At 33.2% G+C, this 14,173-nt stretch overlaps 2 protein-coding genes across 2 annotated transcripts; one reads left to right on the plus strand and one right to left on the minus strand.

The window, feature by feature from the left end:
- Nucleotides 1–4,021: 4,021 nt before the first annotated feature.
- Nucleotides 4,022–4,732, plus strand: LOC133171531 (uncharacterized). The gene is made up of 2 exons (XM_061306293.1): nt 4,022–4,274; nt 4,582–4,732. Exons 1-2 carry the CDS (start codon nt 4,052–4,054, stop codon nt 4,719–4,721), a joined length of 363 nt encoding a protein of 120 aa, XP_061162277.1. The 5' UTR covers nt 4,022–4,051; the 3' UTR covers nt 4,722–4,732.
- A 2,251-nt stretch (nt 4,733–6,983) lies between these two features.
- LOC133205269 (large ribosomal subunit protein uL29m-like) lies at nt 6,984–10,088 on the minus strand. Its single transcript, XM_061341042.1, has 5 exons — nt 9,947–10,088; nt 8,832–8,917; nt 8,664–8,724; nt 7,968–8,064; nt 6,984–7,409 (listed from the first exon to the last, which is right to left on the minus strand). Exons 1-5 carry the CDS (start codon nt 10,081–10,083, stop codon nt 7,014–7,016), a joined length of 777 nt encoding a protein of 258 aa, XP_061197026.1. The 5' UTR covers nt 10,084–10,088; the 3' UTR covers nt 6,984–7,013.
- Between the last annotated feature and the right edge of the window lie 4,085 nt (nt 10,089–14,173).

The following is a 14,173-nucleotide window of genomic DNA, read 5'->3' on the forward strand; positions in this document are numbered from 1 at the left end:
GAACTAGGTGATTTATAATAATACTAATTTATGTTTTTTTTTTCTTAAATTCAAATATTTAGGACACTGAAGAATGAAGTGAAATTACATCACGTGCTCAGTTTATGCTAGAACCCGACCAATTTTCTCGATCTGCATCAGATCACATCGTAAGAAGATTTTTTTCAAAATGCAATTTTTAGTTTTTAATAGTTTACACCAAAATTACATCATTTTCATTTTTCTTTGTATAAGAATCCTGTAATTGCAAACATTGTTCCAAACTCCAAGAATATTTTTACAAAAGAATAAATGTAACCATTCAATTTCAAGTGATTCATGAAAACCCAAAATTTCACTTCTACCGTATAAGATTTTACATTTCTATAAGAAATAACACTTCCAACATAAACAGATTATCAGAGTTGACACGTCTCTGTTGAATTCAAACTTTTGTATCAGCGACATAGCACCGTTTTTAAAAGGGAGGCAGCCAGAGAAAAAATATTCCAACTCACCTGAACAAAACTTGACAAGCAAAAAAAAAAGGAAAATTGTCCAAACTCGAAAATCCTATTTCGTAGTGGGGGTGGGAGGGGGGGGGTCCAACTTCTTTCAGTACCAAATTTTATTCATGCACTGCTACATTACCCTTATTTGACTATATACTGCAACAAAAGGGGGGGGGGCAACCATCCATTCAATGAACATTTTCAGTAGTAAAAATTCATGTTTGGAAAAAAGGGGGGGGGGGGCAGGCCCCCTTGCCCTCCCCTGTTGCTACGTGCCTGTGTATATTACGGTTCAAACCATGCAGATAGTGCTTGCTGGCATTTCTATTGAGTAGCATTACTGTTAAAATTCAAGCATAATCCAAATTAATTGAAAGAGTCTACAAGATTTCTTTGTCGTAAGTCCATGTATTTGTACCTTCCGTCTCTCTTTTTCTGAATGCTAAAATTTTGGATTCTGCAGTGTTGACAGTCAAATTTCAAGAAGAAACATATCCATGTAAAGCGTAAAGCATATATATATTCTGTCGCTCCTTTAGCGTGTAAGTAATGGATATATGCCGAATACTGTTCTATATGTAAAATTATCAGACTGTTTGAGGCCCGTTAGGGCCGAAAACAGTCTGATAATTTTACATATAGAATTGTATGAGGCGTATATCTTACTTAAAACATTGCTATTTAAATGTCCAAAAGTTACCTGGAGGAGTCCGATAATTACACAATAGGAGTTCAGGCATCAATAGTTTTCTACCTGAAACCATCTAATAAGTAGACAAAAGAAAAGAGAAAGTTTTTTTTTCTTTAGACAGTAAAATCAGTGAGTGAACTCTTTTGTTTCATTCATTCATTCAATGGCAGTCGTTTGGCTTAGCAGGAACTATGGACAGTGGTCAGGTGATGAAGGATTTTTTTTATGATTCGGAATAATTTTTTTCATTAAGTGCGTTTGAGATTGATACAGATAAAGTGTTGGATAATATCTTCAAAATGCATTTGAAGTAAAAATGCGGATTTTTATCTAAAATTTCAATTGGATGACATAATGAAAATCTTGGATTTCAAAAGTGAGGTCATTGACGAACAAATTTCGTTAAATGAAGAGATTCGCAGACTGGTTCTTTATCAGAAATGGATTTAAATTGGCTTATTCACGGTGCTGTATCGAAAACGCTTTGCAAAAACCGATTAGAAAGTGTTAGTTTTGAGGAAGGTTAAAACTCCAGCTTCTTCTTGGATTTGCTATTTTTAACAACATAATTTCCTCACGTTCGCTTTCCCGGAATTTTTCTCCCTAAATTAATTTTTGGTTTCTGGACAAATTAAACCTTGATTTCACTCTAGTTGTTGTTTTTTACTGTCCGATTTTGTTATCACTGCCGTCCGATAATATATTATTGGACTGTTAATTATTATTATCGGACGGCTACAGGTAAATTTTTAGACTGCAAGAACAAAGGCATGACGTCACAGCAATGTTTTAAGTGAATATTACGATGCATCAAGACAAACATATTCAGTTCCGTTTATTCTACGGATGGACAATTATGTTTGATGAAATGATTTTTCAAGTCGTTGACATACATATTGATTAGTATAGGTGATAGTGCTTCCCCTGTAATAGCCCAGTGTTTACAGGAAACTCCTAGGATATATAACTTGCATTCTTGACAAAGACACGTTCACCAATGTAGAGCGATCCAGTTATCAGTTTAGACCATAATTTTTTTTTCTGTTAATTTTATCAAACGTTTTCTATATTCCATAAACAGCAATGTAAACCTGTTTCGTATATGGGTTCACCCCCCTTCTTTTTCTTTCCACAGAAAAAGAAGGGATGGCCGCATATACGAAACAACAGCCTGTGAAAACATTGTCTGCTATTTAACTTTTGTGATATTAAATTTTGAAGCGCAAACATTGCATCTGTAGTGGAGAAGCCATGCATCCTGAAATCCAAATTGTGCGTTAGTGATAATATCTTCATTGAAGTTCCATCATTTTTCGTTTAGAATTGATTTGAATAGCTTTCCTAGAGTACCTGTGATGCTGATACCTCTGTAGTTTCCGGGATCATTAGTCTTTCCTTTTTGTGTATTGGAATGATAACTGCTTTTAACCATGATGATGGAAATACTAGTATACCAGAATTTTTAAAAATGTTGAAAAGAAACACTAAAATTGGGAGAATTATGTCGCAGAAAAGAGAAATATTCATCGATTTATTTGTCGTTTCCTGCAGGTTTTATACAAGATTCTTCTTTTGGAGTGATTTCCGTTTCCAAAAGTTCAGATACAGGACTTTTAGTATCCTTAAAATAAACGATAGAAACATACAAGGATGTTGAACTTTTGATGCTGAAATGTTTAAAACTAACTAAAAAGTAGCTTTGAAGAATTTCTCCAAACAAAACAGAGTACCTCATTATATGACTTGAAGTAGGCAGGCACTTTTGCTTCTAAAAAAATTCATAAACAATAGGTAAAATATACAATCAACACGTGCACTTGTTTCCAAGAACTACGGAGCAGAGTTTTACAGATTTGAAAACTAGTCAAAATTCTTATAACAACACAGATTATTGATACGGTTAATGTACTATTCTGATAATTAATGTGGTCACTTTATATTTATAGTTTCCCTAATGGTAAAAGAATGGCCCCTCAATAATTTCTTCAAAAAAGGTTTTCATGTAGGTGTGTATTTTATTGGGTTTTTTTTCTTCAGTTAATTAATTTATTTTTTGAGGTGATTTGTGTTTTCTTGTAGAATTTCATTTCGAATTTATACAAAGGGATGTGTGTCTGGGAGGGGTGTTATTTAATAAAAATTCAAGGGAACTTCGTTGCCTTATTCTTAAAAATAAATTTTGTAGAAAAAAAAGTAGACCACATATAACTTTGGATCTTGTGGACTAAATTCTGTAGTGTGAGTTAAGGTCAAGGTAGCATAAGGGATGATCACTGGATAACACATGAGATGCCCGTTTTCAAAGTGGAAAAAAGATAGTCTGTGCATTTTTGAGAGAGCAAAGAAAGTTAAGCTTGAAAATAAAAGATCTAGTATACATATATATATTTTTTTTCAACAATTCAATAAAACGACTGTCTGGGGACATTCTACATCATAAGAAATTTATGTAGAATCATAAAGGTTATTGAGTATATAAATCAAATAATATATCAATAAAAAGTACTACTTATAAGTTATATTTTAAAACCCAGTTTCACAAGCTTTTAGTATGTACTTCCATATTTTGGACGTTAACTCGACTATAATTATATTCTTTTATTTTCCCTAAAATTGCTGCATTTAGTGGTTTTTAAAGATTATTTCCTTCCATTTTTTATGATGACGATGATAATTATAATATTATAAAGGGAGGGGGGATTTTGATGCAATGTCCAAACTCGTCGAGGCCTCATCTAGAGAGAGTTTGGTACAAACGAACTCTGGCGGAAGTTTGGCAATGTCTTTAAGGATTATGACATCATAAATAACAATCATTGTGACGTCACAAAGAGTATCTTTTGTTGTTAGAGACGTAGCTGAAAAGATCATGGGTATCTTTCAGAGCTGTTTCGCCAAAAAGAACAAAGTGGGAGTGTTGAAGGAGGAAAAGGAGGTTTACGAGAAAGTACTGCGAACAATGGTTACAAACGAAGTGACAGAAAAGAAAGGTGGTGTGGCATTTGGTCTTACATTCCTCTCGGAGGATACACCAAAGATGCCACCACCCAGATTGCTCGAGGACAAAAAAGAGGATTTTGAGAAATGGAGAGGTAATTAAAAATCAAATACTTAAACAATTAAAACAGCTATTCGTTTAATTATTCATGTAATATTAAGGTTAATATCTGTTGACAGCATAACATAAATATTAATTTACATGTGAAGTTTACAATGAATATACCTAGTTTTCGAGTTGGACAAACAGTTAAAACTCTGTCCGGATACATACATATATATATAAGAAACCTATCTATGGGATGTAAGGGGTGAAACTTGGGATAGCAAATTTTTAAATGGGTAACTAAATTAAATGTTGTACATTTTTCCGTTGGTTAATTTACTGTTTCTGTTTGTCAGAGTCTCAAGAGAAGGCACAGGCCGAAAAGCAGGACCGGGCCCAACAGAACAGAGAGGAAGCCCGAATCCAGAAAGAAATTGAAGCTGCTCACAGAGAAATGGAGAGGCTTGAAAAATATGTTAACATTTGCCCTGAATAAATTGATCTTAATACTAAGTGTCTTTTAAATTCATTGATTTGAACAACTGATGCTGAAGTTCGTAAGAAATACGATTTGAGGGTAGAAAAGATAGTCGAGCTCGCATCCTCACACCAGGGGTCCTGAGTCAACACTTTGCCGTTGGACCCCTGACCAATTTCATTCGATATTCTACGGGCTGACTGCAGTGACCTCTTTCGGGGAAAAAAATAAATCTTGATTGTTTTTTCTTATCGATCTCTCGACGAATCACATCAACCCTTTTGGTGACAAACAACCTGTAACACGTGCATTGAGCATTCGTGCTTTGAAGAGTCGGCTGCTTACTTTCTGCTTACGTTATATATCATCTGATGAAAGCCCCGATCTGATTGGTGCTTCTCAATAGGGGAAGCAAGCCCGTAGAATATCGAATGAAATTTGTCAGGGGTCCAACAGCAACGTGTAGACACACCCGTGACGTTGTGAGGATGGTTATCTGCTCGGTACATCTTGCTCTTTTGGTTTGCTATTCTGTTTCTTTGGAGAGTCAGCTCTAAGGCTAAATATTTAGCCTTCAAACTGTTTTTTTCTTGTCTTTAACTAAGTTGGAAATGTCTTATCTGTTGAGTAACCCGAGTTATTTAGCAATTTCCTAAAAGTACGGCCTGTTAGGGAACATTCTTTAGCAGAACAAAACGGGGACTTCTTAGATATATTTATGTATATGCTCAAAAGGGCCACCGTCACCCTAAATTGTGGCGTTCTTTTAAAGATATATAAAATACATTAGTTTTCCTTTTTTGGTGCAGATGGTCAGATTTGAGGACAAAAAGCCCATAGGTCGAAACAACCACCCAAATCTTACTACTTTACCAAATGGACTAAAGGGGAAAATTACTACGATCTCAATTCACACTACTAGTATATGATATAGTACTGTTGCTTCCACAATAGTTTGAAAAAAATCTCCCATTATTCTTGAGGAAGAAGTCTAAAATTTCTTTTAAAAAACATTGAACCTTTTCGTGCAATTTAAGTAATTTCTTTCAATTTGGAAAGTTCATGAAGGTATGAACTGACTTCTCAGACATTCTTCACTCTAAAGGCACAATCTGTACTGTAACAGCAACATATGAAAGGTTATTTTATTGATTAAAAGATGTATGTTTATATGGTTCCTGAGAATTTTTTGTTTGGAAATACTGTATTTTCACTTAAAACATTGCTGTGACGTCATGCCTTTGTTCTTGCAGTCTAAAAATTTACCTGTAGCCGTCCGATAATAATAATTAACAGTCCAATAATATATTATCGGACGGCAGTGATAACAAAATCGGACAGTAAAAAACAACAACTAGAGTGAAATCAAGGTTTAATTTGTCCAGAAACCAAAAATTAATTTAGGGAGAAAAATTCCGGGAAAGCGAACGTGAGGAAATTATGTTGTTAAAAATAGCAAATCCAAGAAGAAGCTGGAGTTTTAACCTTCCTCAAAACTAACACTTTCTAATCGGTTTTTGCAAAGCGTTTTCGATACAGCACCGTGAATAAGCCAATTTAAATCCATTTCTGATAAAGAACCAGTCTGCGAATCTCTTCATTTAACGAAATTTGTTCGTCAATGACCTCACTTTTGAAATCCAAGATTTTCATTATGTCATCCAATTGAAATTTTAGATAAAAATCCGCATTTTTACTTCAAATGCATTTTGAAGATATTATCCAACACTTTATCTGTATCAATCTCAAACGCACTTAATGAAAAAAATTATTCCGAATCATAAAAAAAATCCTTCATCACCTGACCACTGTCCATAGTTCCTGCTAAGCCAAACGACTGCCATTGAATGAATGAATGAAACAAAAGAGTTCACTCACTGATTTTACTGTCTAAAGAAAAAAAAACTTTCTCTTTTCTTTTGTCTACTTATTAGATGGTTTCAGGTAGAAAACTATTGATGCCTGAACTCCTATTGTGTAATTATCGGACTCCTCCAGGTAACTTTTGGACATTTAAATAGCAATGTTTTAAGTAAGATATACGCCTCATACAATTCTATATGTAAAATTATCAGACTGTTTTCGGCCCTAACGGGCCTCAAACAGTCTGATAATTTTACATATAGAACAGTATTCGGCATATATCCATTACATATCTTACTAAGTGTAATTTGCACTGTTGCCTCAGCTAAGCTGAAACCCAAATGGATCTTTTTAAACAGACCTAAAGTCATAATCATATGTATTTTTTTTTTTTTGCAATGAAAATAAAGAGAGAGGTTTAAGACAAAAAGTTTATTCAAATTAATATTAAACAACAGAGAAATCCCTCATTCTCTTGCTTTTCTGTCTGTGATAATTAACAGATTTCACAGCTTCTTTCTCTGAGAGTCCATATTTTTTCTGCAGCATTTTAGCTTGGAATTTGTAATAGTTCTCACGCTTTCCTTGCCTTAAACGTTTCATTTCCTCATATTTGTGTATCCATTTGGCCATCCATGGTTCATATTTGGAGTGCATTAGTCTGAACTTCCTGTTCATGAATTGTGGGACTAAATGTTCTGATTCAGTGCGGTTGTACTTAAGGCCTAACGAATTTCTGATTTGATAAATTTTTGGTTCACCAGTTTCTCCTGTTTCTAACTTGTTATAAGCAATGTCTCTCTCCTTCACAACATATAACAGATTTTCCATGCTAACTTCTACCTGAAAATACAAGAATATATTTTACATAGGCTTGCTTTTTTAAATACTCTCCTTTGTAATTTTTAATTAAAATACCCTGGTGAAATAAAAACAAGATATGTTTGTGAAACACTGATGCCCCCATATGTATAAATTTTAAACAAATTCCTTAAAATATCCTTAACCACTTTTAGTGGCCTGATCAAGGATAGCTTTTAGCCAACTTGGGTCTATCTTTCATAAAGATATTTTCCTCTCTAGTTTGTGATAAATGAACTAATATGGCTTTTCAGCAGAATATTTCTGAAATGACCCTATCCATTTTTATCATTTCCCTTAATTAGAAACATATAACCCTTTTATTGAAAAACTTTAATCTTTGAACATTCTAGTTCAGGATGCTCTGTATGGTTAATCAGAAATTACTCAATTTCTACTGTTAAATTTTTTTTAAATAAAATGTGCAAAGCTTATCAACTGACAACAGAAAAGTGACTGATTAGCTGCAAAAGATCACTCTGAACTTTGAACTTTCAGAGCAGGTGAACTAAAACATTCAGATATTTTTATCTGACTTACTTTTTCCATTCTCCATCCATCTGTTAAAAATTTGCCCTGTCTCTCCAGCTCTGCTTCCAATGTCATTATCACATTTCTCTCCTTCAGAAGAATGTACCTTAAATGACAAGAAAGAAATCATGGTTCTCATTACAAAACCAGTCTGTAAACTCAAAATAAAAAAAATGACATAACATCTACTTGCTTGTTAGTTAGACCACACTGATTAAGAATTCAATAGTAAAAATGCACCCCTACTCACTTTTCAAAAAATAAGTTCATAAATAAATAAAAACTGAGAATAAAATATTCTAGAATTAGATGAAAATTGAATGCAACACAGATATGAAAGGTTCTCAAAATGCATGTACCTTGTCAGTGGTGGATATTTTACTACTTTTTTCGAAATTGATTTTACTACCGGGTTACTTGTCTGATTTGTTTTATACTCCTAGTATTAAATGTAACTGGCAAATATATTTCATTAAAAAAAAAACAAAAAAACACTGCAATTCATGCAATGATCAAAAAATATGCATAAAAACTAGTCTAGTATATATCTGCAAGTCTGTATTTGTTATAAATCTGTTTATCAATCAATCTGAATCATCAAGCAATACTTTCTGTTATTGATGTGTAGTAGAGAACCCTCCATATTATAAATGTAAATTAAATCTCAGACTCATTTATATCTTTAGTGCTATCACAGAGACATACCATAATTTATGAAGGTCTTCATTGCTCTTTATTCTTAATTCATCTTTCCTCCAAGGCCTGCCTGAGAAAAAGAAATAGCAATTTAAAAACAGTGAATTCCCCATCATTTTAGTGCAAAATATTAAATCTTTATGCATATATGGGAAAGGATTTTCCCAGGTTCCTTACCACATTTGACAGGTCCATCAGCCCAATTTGCCTCTGGGTCAAAAAATTCCATCAAATCATTGTTTTTTCTTGTTGTATGAAAACCCCTTGAAAAAATAAATCATACCAAGTTATAGCTACTTCAATAACTTGAGTTTATATGTGAATTAATTATAAATGTGGAAACAAGAAAATCAATTATATTAACAAGAACTACAAAAAATAATTTAATAATCACAGCTCAGGCTGATTATAGTGTCATTCTTAAAACTTTTTCTCATACTAGTCGATTTACTGGGTATATTGGAATCCATCACATCTCTTAATTACCCCATTCATAAATACAGACTGTGTATTATTACCTTTATATATGAAAGGGGTCTACTTGGTTTCATTTTGACGTATATTACATGTAATATGGTAGCAGCATCATACTATGAATATTTTTCCATAGTGTTTCCTGACTATACTGACTACTGTTGCTATTTTATTTCTTATAATAAAATGCTATATTTTGTGTTAGGAACAGTTGCCCACATGGGGTATGATAGCCTGTTTTGGAAATGATATCCCAAATGGGATATATAAATTTACTGCAAAAAAATTATTTTGGCTATAAATATTTATATCAACATAATATACATGAATGCAATAACTTTTGCAAGTTTTTTGACAACCAGTTTATGAAATTGATCCCCAGAAAGTTTAGGATTTTCAAAGAGATCAATCTCCTTAGATAAAATCAGTTGGGGTACGGAAAAAAAATGCTAACCACAAGTTGTTGCTTTTGAAGTTATTTTGATGTGGAGTTATAATATTTCTAGCTAAAAGAAAAAATCTTCATTTTTTTATAACACATTTGGGACATTATATTCCAAATGGGTTATTATTTATATCCCATTTGGGAAACTGGACCCAACCTGCTGAATGGAACAATCACCTGGTCACTGTCGGGCAGTATTAAAATTTCATTTATCATTAATATGAGCTTACACTCAGGAGACTTAACCAATGTAAATTTACCGTTACAATACATATTTGTTTTGCATTATCCATAAGATTTTTATGCAAAATAAATAGATCTAACGTTACATAAAAAAAATCTTTTAAAATACACTGCGTATCTTAAAACGTACGCATAGAACGGGTATATTGCTTTACTCTTCTGGACTCCTCTATTTAAGATATTTGTATGGTTTGTCGCTTCTCTGCAAACTTGTTTTCCAACAAAATGAGCCAACCTAGAAAGACCCGCAAAGACCTTCAACGCCATGACAGATTGGGTTCTACATATATTTGTATCTAGATCAATTCAACCCGGTTTGAATTTATTATTTACAGAGAACGCTAGAAATTCCATATACTGGGCAAATTTTGCACAATTATTAAAAAAATAAAATAAAAATTTATTTTGAGTGATTATCCTTTCGCTCATATTTCTTGTAATCATCAAAGAGAGTTAAAAAGGGGGAGGAGGGGGTGCTGTTTTTCCATTTTTTTCCTATACGAAAATAAGAATAAGTTAAAATAACCAAGGTACAGGTACATGTATGTGGTATCCGTTGCCTGTAAAAATATGAACAATCAGTTATATTTTTTGCTTAGAACTATGCACTTCTAAGTGCCGAAATAATACACACATTTCACATATATTGTCTAAGAAATAATTAAGTCAAACTGCAGATTTTTTTTAAATAGTGATAAGCATTTTGATGAAATTATTTTTAAAAATTTAGTAAGACATTACCATAAAAATCTTAAAATCGTTTAAACATTACCTTTTTTTTCAAAGTTAACTAATGCATTTATTTAGTATCATGATACTAGTAATTTATTTTCTGTCAAGAAAGCCAGAAAAAGCACTGGATCTCTGTGCCTTTAAATATCATTGAAAAAAAAATTAAGGTGATATCCCCCTCTTTATCTGCCAATGCCATCTAAAATAAATTCACAAGTTTTTTTACGCCTGGTTTACATTCAAGAACATGTAAGATGGAGAGAAAAAATATAAACAAAGTTTTAAATCAAAATAATATTTTTAGAGACTCATCTTTGTGATTTAACAGTCAAGAAACACAACAAGTTAACAATTTATTTTAGTTATATTAAGATTATTTAAACATAGACTAGATGTCATAAAATTCTATTCAGGAAATGTGTTATCCTTTTTTGAAAATTAATTTTTTTAAGCATAAGTGTCACTGAAATATGGAATTCCATATACAACAGCCAACTGCTTACTGCCAACTGCTAACTGCTTACTGCCAACTGCTCACGGCTTACTGCCAACTGCCACACATATTTGAATAAATTTTTATATTCATATTGATAATTATGTGAATTTTCATAAAACCAGGCGCTGATCCAGGATTTTTTTTTACAGGAGGGACCCACCCCAGTAAAAAAAAATCCAACCCAGAAATTTCTTGACAAAAAAAACAAAAAACAAAAAAACAAAAACGTAAACTCCTTTCCTAAACGTGAAAAACCTATTTCGGCGGGGTGGGGTGGGGGTGGGGGGTGTCACTTCTTATGCTTCATATCTATGAGTTTTCATATCAACTTAACACGGATCTGCGTTTTCTAGGGGGGGGGGGGTCCAAGGTCACTTTTAGATGGTTTAATATAGGTCTATACATTAAATAACTCTACAAATTCCAGGGGGTGGTCCGGACCCCCCTCCCAACGACCCCCCCCCCTCTAGATCCATGCATGTAAATAATAACTTATTTGGGAAAATAAAGAGATATAAATCTTTAATTTGAAAAAAATATTTCACTATAGATATTAACGGAAGATGGAAATTTATTTTCAAAACATCTTCCCCCGCGAAACAACAGATCCTTTTTTTCAGTTTTTATTCATTCCAAAGGTTTTGTTGTCTCAAGGGGATGGGGTGGGGTGGGGGTGGGGGTGGGGGGGGGCACGTGTTTCTGAAGATTAAAAACAGGAAAATAGTCATTTTATTACCAATTTAAAATGAGATCACAAATAAAAAAATGTACTTTATCACTTTATCAATCTCTTATATTAAATTTTACATAAGTTAAAACATACGGTGAGATTTAACAGTCATTTATCCATTTTCATTTTCATGAGTATTTGAAAATAGTGATGTTTTCAGCCTGATTTCAATTGATAAAATTTTCTACCCCCTTATGAAAGGAATTGTAAATAAGAGTAATTAACTTTTTGTCACTGGTTTTTAAAATTAGTACTTAATACTAATGAACATTTTTCTTTGCATTCAAACAAGTTTTTATGTCCAAATTGCCATTTATATTGAATTAAATGGATGGAAAATGTAGGCGAGAATCGAGAGTTAGTGTGCGTAGTTCTTACGATAATAACAAAATTTGGCGGATTTAGGAATTTTTAAACTGTGAAGGCGAGGAAGGAGTAAATCGGAAGAAGGAGTGTTTCCTCTTTAAAAAACAAACCATTTAATTTCTGCATTTCGTTGCAGGCAAATAATTTGATAGCTTTTTTAATGCGTGTAAAGGGGGGGGGGTCACATACGACAAAAGAACAAACTTTTAAAAGGGTCTTGAGTAACATTTACTATATATACTATATACAGTAGTTCTCCCTTACGGAAGCGTATTAGTGCCACGTAATGTTTTTTTTAAGTTGGAAAAGCCAACTTTAAAGTTGGAAAAGCCAAGATAAAAAATGGAATTACCAACTTTTAAAAAAAAAAAACAGTACTTGGCACTAATACGCTTCCGTAAGGGAGAACTACTGTATATAGAATATGTTGGAAATTTAGTGGTTACCCCGCCCCCCCCCCCCCCCAACCACCACCACCACGAATGTTTTTTACAGATCTAACAGATCGAACATTAGCCATTAAAACGATTTACATAAGACACATATAAAAATTCCCACACATAGGTACTTTTCCTAGGGTAAAAAGAATATCCGAAAGATATTATTCGATATTTTAAAATCCTCCAAATTTTGTTATTATTGTAAGAACTACGCACACTAACTCTCGATTCCCGCCTAAATTTTCCATCCATTTAATTCAATATAAATGGCAATTTGGACATAAAAACTTGTTTGAAAGCAAAGAAAAGTTCATTTGTACTAATTTTAAAAACCAGTGACAAAAAATTAATTACTCTTATTTACAATTCCTTTCATAAGGGGGTAGAAAATTTTATCAATTGAAATCAGGCTGAAAACATTACCATTTTCAAATACTCATGAAAATGAAAATGGATAAATGACTGTTAAATCTCACCGTATGTTTTAACTTATGTAAAATTTAACATATGAGATTGATAAAGTGATAAAGTACATTTTTTATTTGTGATCTCATTTGAAATTGGTAATAAAATGACTATTTTCCTGTTTTTAATCTTCAAAAACACCCCCCCCCCCCCACCGTGAGACAACAAAACCTTTGGAATGATTAAAAACTGAAAAAAAAAGGATCTCTTGTTTCTCGGGGGAAGATGTTTTGAAAATAAATTTCCATTTTCCTTTAATTTCTGTAGTGAAATATTTTCTCAAATTAAAGATCTATATCTCTTTATTTTCCCAAATAAGTTATATTTTACATACACGGATCTAGAGGGGGGTCGGTGGGAGGGGGTGGGTGGGTGTCCAGACCACCCCCTGGAATTTGTAGAGTTATTTAATGTATATACTAAACCAACTAAAAGCCACGGTGACCTTGGACCCCCCCCCCCGCCCCCCCCCCCCTAGAAAACGTGGATCCGTGTTAAGTTGATATGAAAAGTTATAGATATGAAGCATAAGATGTCAACCCCCCCCCCCCCCGCCGAAATAGGCTTTTTACGTTTAGGAAAGGCGTTTACGTTTTTGTTTTTAATTTCTGGGTTGGATTTTTTTTACTCGGGTGGACCCCTCCTGTAAAAAAAAATCCTGGATCCGCGCCTGGTTTTTTGAAAATTCACATAAATATCAATATAAACATGAAAATTTATTCAAATATGTGTGGCAGTTGGCAGTAAGCCGTGAGCAGTTGGAAGTAAGCCGTGAGCAGTTGGCAGTAAGCAGTTAGCAGTTGGCAGTAAGCAGTTGGCTGTTGTATATGGAATTCCATACTGAAAGTTTTTTTTTTTTTGGTTATATACGAAAGCCCACTGAATTCATCATATTTCCGCAGTTAAAAAAAAACCTTATATAACACAAAACTTGCAGGAATTAACGGTAACTTCCGCATTGTATCGCAAAATGTATTCATTTATTCGCGAAAGTGTTAGGTTATATCGCGAAAACAAAAGGTCTGCGATAATGAGCTCAATGGGCTTCATAATTTATATCTCCCAAATAAGTTTAAAGAAAGAAAGAAAGGAAACCTGAAATACTGTCAGTATTTTTAGTGGAAACGA

Source organism: Saccostrea echinata, unplaced genomic scaffold, assembly GCF_033153115.1.
Source record: "Saccostrea echinata isolate AGI-Se365-2 ecotype Australia unplaced genomic scaffold, CSIRO_AGI_Sech_v1 ptg000054l, whole genome shotgun sequence".
Classification (NCBI taxonomy): domain Eukaryota; kingdom Metazoa; phylum Mollusca; class Bivalvia; order Ostreida; family Ostreidae; genus Saccostrea; species Saccostrea echinata.

What these genes read in the sequence shown, in the direction of transcription:
- LOC133171531 (XM_061306293.1), top strand. Translation starts at nt 4,052, where the DNA reads ATGGGTATCTTTCAGAGCTGTTTCGCCAAAAAGAACAAAGTGGGAGTG. An exon ending in GGATTTTGAGAAATGGAGAG is followed by an intron (nt 4,275 to 4,581) that starts GTAATTAAAAAT and finishes TCTGTTTGTCAG; the next exon opens with AGTCTCAAGAGAAGGCACAG.
- LOC133205269 (XM_061341042.1), bottom strand. Translation starts at nt 10,083, where the DNA reads ATGGCGTTGAAGGTCTTTGCGGGTCTTTCTAGGTTGGCTCATTTTGTT. An exon ending in GCAATATACCCGTTCTATGC is followed by an intron (nt 8,918 to 9,946) that starts GTACGTTTTAAG and finishes TATTTTTTCAAG; the next exon opens with GGGTTTTCATACAACAAGAA. An exon ending in ATGGATGGAGAATGGAAAAA is followed by an intron (nt 7,410 to 7,967) that starts GTAAGTCAGATA and finishes TTGTATTTTCAG; the next exon opens with GTAGAAGTTAGCATGGAAAA.